The sequence below is a fragment of the Apaloderma vittatum genome, unplaced genomic scaffold (assembly GCF_000703405.1).
Source record: "Apaloderma vittatum isolate BGI_N311 unplaced genomic scaffold, ASM70340v1 scaffold8863, whole genome shotgun sequence".
NCBI classification, from domain to species: domain Eukaryota; kingdom Metazoa; phylum Chordata; class Aves; order Trogoniformes; family Trogonidae; genus Apaloderma; species Apaloderma vittatum.
Window position 1 is genome coordinate 2,367 of NW_009709885.1, and position 7,143 is coordinate 9,509.

Here is a 7,143-nt window from a genome sequence, read left to right on the forward strand (position 1 = left end):
TCTCATCTCAGGATATTGAACCTTCATTTGAATAAAAGGGAACTGTAGGTAATTTTTGTGTTTTGTCCTTGTGCCTGTGTGGCGGAGATAGAAGAGTGATATGGTCATATCATGGTGTTTTGTGTGGCTTTTGGGTTGTTGCCAGCTGATATGGATTGAGCAGTCTCTTCATGTGTGACTGTAGCCTGTGCTTTAGCTGCAGCAAAACCAGGGAAAAAATGGTTGCGAATGGATCTAGTACCCTTGGACTGAGCAGAGAAAGAGGAGTGATGTAGGATGGTAAATGCTGTTTAAAGCTTTGATCTCTCAGTTTGCTGTGGGCGGTTCTGCTGCTGCAATAACATCAGGCCTCCCTGGTTTCACAAGGGTGCTGTCAAAGGGAGTACTTAGGAGCGGGGCCATGAGTAGCTGGTTTCTTGAAAACAACTCCTGTATCAGTTCATCACCTGCCAGTGACACGTGATCTTGAGTTTATGATGAAATTGTAATGTTGGTGATGGGTATGTTTGTCCTTTTATGACCAAATTCATGTGAAATACAGCTCCTCCAGACTGGAGCAACCTTAAGGGAAAAATTAATCTAGCAAGTTCTGTTCTCTGAGCCAAGACTCGAGGCAGTGCGAGGGAGGTGCACGTGAGTGACTGTATACAGTAGTATTTCTTTACTGTATTTAGATACCTGTGGGACTCCTGTAAATATTTTTAGTGTAATCTGCAAAAATTTTATTTCCTTTAATCAGGACTGGAAGATTAAAGAGAAGCTTAATTCATGAGACCTGTAAGAAAGCTTACAACAGTCTGACATGGATTGATTTGTGATACCTCTGATATGTGAGAGCTACGTTTTGTGTCGCTATTGGCCCGCTGCTGCTGGTGGACTTCAGCTGACTTCGTTGCAGCCAGCCCAACAGATATATCCTCATCACTAACAAGACATAAACAAGTGTGATGCTGAAATGAGATGAGGCTCCGAAATGGAACTGTGGCCACCATATTAGTTTTCATCACTACTTTCCTTAGTTTGTCCTGGTATACTGCATGGCAAAATGGGAAAGGTAAGTAAAACGTCCCAAAATCAAACTGACCTTCCCGTGGCTGTATGGCAGAAAAAGGAATAGCACAGGCATGTGCACTGCTGTTGTGTGTTAGCCATCTGCAAGTTGTTTGTTGACTTGCTCTGCTCCAGAAGGTATTGGTGAGGAATACGCACCTGCTAGTAGAAAATTAACTGGGAGTGATCCTCATTAAAAAGGAAAAAAACGTACCTGAAGAAAACCAAATGCTGCTGTTGGAGGAAGGAGTTTGTCCAGGCTGTTTAGTTATGTTTTAGGGTCTTTTTCCTGCTTTATAATTGTTGGAAAAACATATGGTCTCTGGGTCTCTGGCAGTTTTTTTTTTTTGTTGCGGTTTGCATTTTTTTTTTTGTTTTGCGTTGTTTAATTGTTTTTTCTTTCTGTGTAACATATGGCCAATGGACCAGGCTGGAGAATGTTATTTTTGGTGCTGCTTTCTGTCTTCCCTGATGATTCAGTGGTGGTAGTGGCAAACTGCCAGTCAACATTGTTGAAAGACTTTTCTTGCTATCTTTGAATGAAATGTAAAATATTTTGTGTCCGAGAGTGATAGAAGAAATAGAGTAATATGAGCAAATTGACCAAGTAATGGGAAATGCATCTATTATAATAACATGAGCAATCTCACGAAATAATCAAGTAACTATTGTGTGTAATAGACTCTTACCTTTTTTTTTTTGTTGATCTTACTGCACTCCATGTGAACCTTGGAAAATTTCAGGTTTTCTGAAGGTCAAGAGTGTTTACTGGAAATAAGATGTTTCGGGTTTGTCCTTTGGTAATGCAGATAAACTTATTCAGCAATAGTTTCTAGAAGAAGAAAGTGGGTTTATTTGTTTTTTTTCTTTTTATTTTCTTTATAAACATCTGATCTCTTGAAAAATAGTAGACTATGCCCTTCAAAGATGATGTGATTTTACGACATGTACTTTGCCTTAAATGAGATTGCTGTATAGTTTGATCTGACTGTTGTACTGACAGTATTATCTTCAGTTGTGCTTCAGGTCCAATAAGAAGCAGCAAAGGTTTTCCAGCAATACTGTCTGTTGTAGCACAGCCAACTTGTACTTATTTAAGTGTAAAAGAAGCAGAAGAGTTCTGTGGCATATCGATTTATTTTTTTTTTTAAATCTTTTCTTTTTTTCTCCCCACATTGGGCACTTGTCAGAGAAGCAGATGCTTTGTGGTGTGATCTCTGCTGTAGCAGTTGGTTGTTAGCCTTCTGAATGTAATGAGCAGGAAAAATGTCAGGTTCTGAAAGTTGTGCTAATAACTTTTAATTGGACAACAGAAGTGTAGACGTGCCAAAGACTGACAAGAAAAAGATGTTTGAATAGCGCTGTAAGTAGTATTTTCTTCATCTTGGCTAATATCATATTCTCTAGTTAGATTTTATGTTACTGATTCATTTCTTGCTGAAGAACCTCACAAGAATTTTGCTTTCACTTTAGCAAAGATACATGTCTATGAAATTCTTTCTCGTGCTTATTTTTCTTTCTTATTTGACATGTGATTTACAAGTCTTGTTCTCTTTTGTCAAAGCGTGACACAAATAGAAGTCTTCATTAAAAGTAATTAGCGAAAATTTGTTAGTATATATAGTACTTGGTGACAATTTAAACTTTTGTTGGTCAGACAGCTCTATTTTTTAATATACTTTTTTTTTCCATCTGAATGCCTGGAATCAATACCTTTGTAATGTTGATATAAAAGTTGTGCATTTATCTTCTTCCAGATCTTGCTGTTAAGCATTAAGATGGCAATTTGTTTAATAAAAAACAGGGTAACAAGACATCAGTAATGTGTTAATCGTAAGTCAAGTTATGAAACTACAGTCTAGATAATCTGCTCTTAAAGTGTTGCTTCAATAGGAATTTATACATAGAATATTGATATTTAAATTTCATTTTACTATTTAACTTATGTTTAGCATTTTATTAATTTGCATAGGTTGTCTAAAATCAAAACAGATTAGAGCTGATGTAGTACTGTGTTTTCAATCAGAGACACTTCTGCAGTAATGGAAAAGATTCAGAAACTGATGATATGTATTTATTAAGATTTTTTTTCAAGTTTGATACCATTTTATGTTTATTTAATAAGCCTTGTGGGATGGTTGATAACATTTTCATTACAAATTACTGAGTGGCTCAAGTAAAAGCAAATGTAGTGCTTGCTGTTCCCAATCACTGAAAGACCGCGGGGTGTCACATGCTTTGATCATCATATTTTGTTTTTTATTACATTTATATAGATGGCATGTACTAGATTCATGTAAGTAGTTCTCAGCCTTTAGACAGCAAAGTAAATCTACACTTCGAAAGAAAATACTATTTACAGTTTTAAACAAAAAAGCAAATCCCCAAATTGCTGGCTTCTTGGTGATAACTAAAACAAAGGTTGGATTTTAAAAGCTGAAGCATAGTGCATTGTTTCTACCACCCTAATCCAGTCTCCAAGTGATTAATTTTAAACTGTGAACTAAGATTTTAGGTAGTTGTCACTTAAAATACAAAACCGTTTGTAGAATAGTGGTAAGACTGGGATGAGAGTTTAAAAAGATGTGTAGTTGAGATGCTTAGGGATATGGTCTAGTGGTGAGCTTGGCAGTGTTAGATTAATGGTTGGACTCAGGGTTAAAGGTATTTTCCAACTGAAATGATTCTGCTATGTGGTATTTTGGTAGATTGTGTCTTCCTCTAGTAAATATATCTAGTCCCAATTTATGCAGGATAGGATTTAGCCTCTTCAAAGTGATATTGGTACTAGTTCGAAAGGCAAAAACTTGTCTCTGCAGAATAGTGCTGTGCAGACTTTAAGGATGTGCTAAAAAGTTGTCAGGAGTTGAAGGAAATACTCCGTCTGAAGTACTGTTGCTAGAAACGGCATGGCTTTAGGTTACGCAGTGGTCTGATGATGTAAATGACCTTTCATGGGGCAGATACTGCAGTTTGGATGAAATAGCCAATTACATGCTTTTGCTTTTAAAGTTAACTGAAGAAGGTTGACTGAAATACCTCTGGTTACTGGATAGAGGTGAGGACCTGTATGGAATCTATACTGTGAGAATCTGATGCAATTTAGCCCTTCAGGATTGTCTATAACTACGTTGGATTTGGAGCAATCTGAAACTAGTAGTGTATATTGTCTTTTTTTCCCCATGTAAAACACACTCTTCTTTAACGATGAAGAGTTAGTTGAAAAAGCTTCTGTTTTGCAGTTGACCCAAGGATGGTGTTGTAACTGTAGGATCGCTTCATTGTATGAGAATGGCTTATTTTGGTACACTGATTTGAATTCATGCGGGAAGACCTCCAAAAGGACTTTTATGATCTTTCACTAGCTTCCTAGTTTGCTGAATATTCACTCGCACTTTAATAATGATGGTTGGAGCTATGGTTTGTTTTTTTTTTTAAAGCATGTTGTTTTCTCTCATTTGGAGAGAAAATGGCCTGGGTTGTATAACTGTTGTTTTCTTTCTCCTCTGGCTGTTTTCATAAAATTAGAATTACCATGCTGTTTCTCAGCCACAGTAATCAGAAGTGCTGAAAAATATCTGAACTTAACAACAAGCACAAGTAAACTTCACTGAGACTAAAACAAAAGGTCTCAGCAAATGGTGGAAAATTTTGGAGGAAGAACCCGGAATGTTATGTCCTGAAGGGAGAAGAGTCCTACAGAACCATGGAGGAAGCAGGGCAAGGAGGACAGGAGATGCATATCTAATTTTTTTTTTCTTGGCAGTGGTTTTACAATTATTCTCTTTAAAATTAAATCAGAAATCTGAGAGATGGATGTTAGTATTTTGCAGCCATAACCCACCTTAGTTTATGCTTTGATGCAAAAAGAAGCTGTTATAAAATTAAATGCTGATTGCAGTCTTCTGACTGCACGTTCTGTTTTTCAGAATTATACGCTGATTTCCTGCTAATCTGAATTAAGATTGACCAGACCAAAAAGTTAAATGTACTACAAATTGGGAAGTGAAAGCAGGGCAAGGGAAGGTAAAGTATGGGATGCTAAAGTAGAAAGTGCATATAACAATTTTTGCCAGTTTGGAGAAAAGAGGAGGGTTTTTTTTTCTTTTAAAAGGAAGGGAAGCATTGGTTTCCTTTGGAAATTCTGTTGGAGATCTTCTAGGAGCTGAAGTTAAAGGAAGTAGGATATTCTTTTTTCTTTTTAACCCCAGAACATGAATGTTACTCTGGTCTTTATCTAAAATGCACTTAAAACTTGGTTTCCACAACTGACAAATTGACGTATTGCTTATTGATATTAAAAATAGGAGTTAAATTTCATTAAAGCCAGTAAGGAATGTACATTACTGAGAGTAACTGGAATGGTTACGGAGGGTCCTGTGTAGATAGTGAACACACTGTCCCAGGTGAATTGAGCAGAAGAGGTGTATATCCCAGCTGTTCAGGTGGGCAGTGTTTAGGTTTGCAGTGTCTTTTGTATCAATCTTGTGCCTTTTGCAGCAGAACATCTCTGACACCAGTGACGTTGGTAAGCTGTGATGGAAAGGAGCACAACCAAAGGGGCTTTTGCAGTACTGCTTTGTCCCCTTGCTTGTTTTTGGAACTTGCCAGCTGGGTTAGCTCAACAGTTCATGTGATTCTGTTTATTGTGACCACCCAACATCCTGAGGTAGTGCTCTTGATTGTGGCCTAGTCCTCAGAGCTGGGGAAAGACAATACTTGTGCTCAGTGTGGCTTCTGTTGTTACTTCTTCAGCCTGAGTCTCCTGTGCTTGCATGTCTCCTCCAAAAAGCTGGTTGCTGCTCCCATGCAGGGTTTATCATGCGAATGATTTTAGCAAACCCGGGAAAGACAGTTGCATCTGAACACAGTTGCTCGTGTTCTACTGTAAGAGATGTATCTATGAATGTATCTCCAGAGAAACCTTTGCAATGGATTGTAGGCCAGGGTGTATTTATCTTCTTGCTAGTAACTGTCTTCCTAGAGTAGTTGTAGTTACAATAGATATATAGTCACATTTTTAACAGCAAGAGGGACTTCTCAATAGTCTATCCTGGTTTTGGTGGTGATGAGAGGGAGTAATTTCTTACTAAATTTCAAACAGCACCGTGCTAGGAGGAGCAGCAAAGGTAGGCAGAGAAATTGAAGTTTAAAATAGCTTATGCAAATTGGAGACCTAGTCAGGAAGTGAGGTGAATGGAAGATTGAAGGTAGGTGGAAGTGCCCCAGACAAAACACAGAGTGCAGTAAAGCAGAAGAAAATCAAGCATATTTGTACAGAATTGGGAAGAAATTTGGTGTTAGAATTCTAATGAAGAATGGCAGTTTGTTGTAAATCACATGCTAAGTGTGAGTCATCATGTTATTGCAGAAAACAAAAGAAATTGAACAGAAAAGGGGTGTTAATGAGGTAAAGAAGTGTGAAGTCATACTGGGTTTGTGTAGCCAGGTTTCGGTAGTGGGGAGGGCTGCAGAGGTGGCTTCTGTGAGAAGTTGCTAGAAGTTTCCCGTAGGTGTGATAGAGCCAATGCCAACCGGGTACAAGGTCGACCTGCTGCTGGCCAAGGCCGAGCCCATCAGCGGTGGTGGTAACATCTCTGTGATAACATATTTAAGAAGGTGGGAAAAAAGTTACTGTGCAATTGCAAGCAGAGAGAGGAGTGAGACTATGTGAGAGAAAAAGCTTTGCAGACACCGTAGTCGGTGAAGAAGAAGGGGGAGGAGGTGCTCCAGGCCCTGGAGCAGAGGTTCTCCTGATTTGTTGTGAAGAACATAGTGAGAGAGGTTGTCCCTTTGCACCCCGTAAAGGTTGACAGGGATGTAGATGTCCACCTGCAGCCCATGGATGACCCCATGCAGGACCAGGTGGATGCCCAAAGGGGACTGTGACCCTGTGGGAAGCCTGTGCTGGAGCAGGCTCCTGGCAGGACCTGTGGATCTGTACAGAGAGGAGCCCATACTAGAGCAGGTTTGCTGGCAGGACTTGGGCCCTGTGGGGGACCCACGCTGGAGCAGTCTGTTCTTGAAGGACTGTGACCCACACTGGAGCAGTTTGTGAAGAACTGACTGCGGTGGGAGGGAGCCCTCGCTGGA

General features: G+C 39.2%; 1 protein-coding gene across 1 annotated transcript in view; it reads left to right on the forward strand.

Annotated features, from left to right (window-relative positions):
- Positions 1 to 748: 748 nt before the first annotated feature.
- The window catches only part of MGAT4A (mannosyl (alpha-1,3-)-glycoprotein beta-1,4-N-acetylglucosaminyltransferase, isozyme A), a 76,173-nt gene continuing 69,778 nt past the window's right edge, over positions 749 to 7,143 (forward strand). Inside the window, exon 1 of the mRNA XM_009867102.1 lies at positions 749 to 1,054. Coding sequence (XP_009865404.1) covers positions 961 to 1,054 — 94 coding nt within the window. The 5' untranslated portion in view covers positions 749 to 960. The remainder of the gene's footprint in view (positions 1,055 to 7,143) is intronic.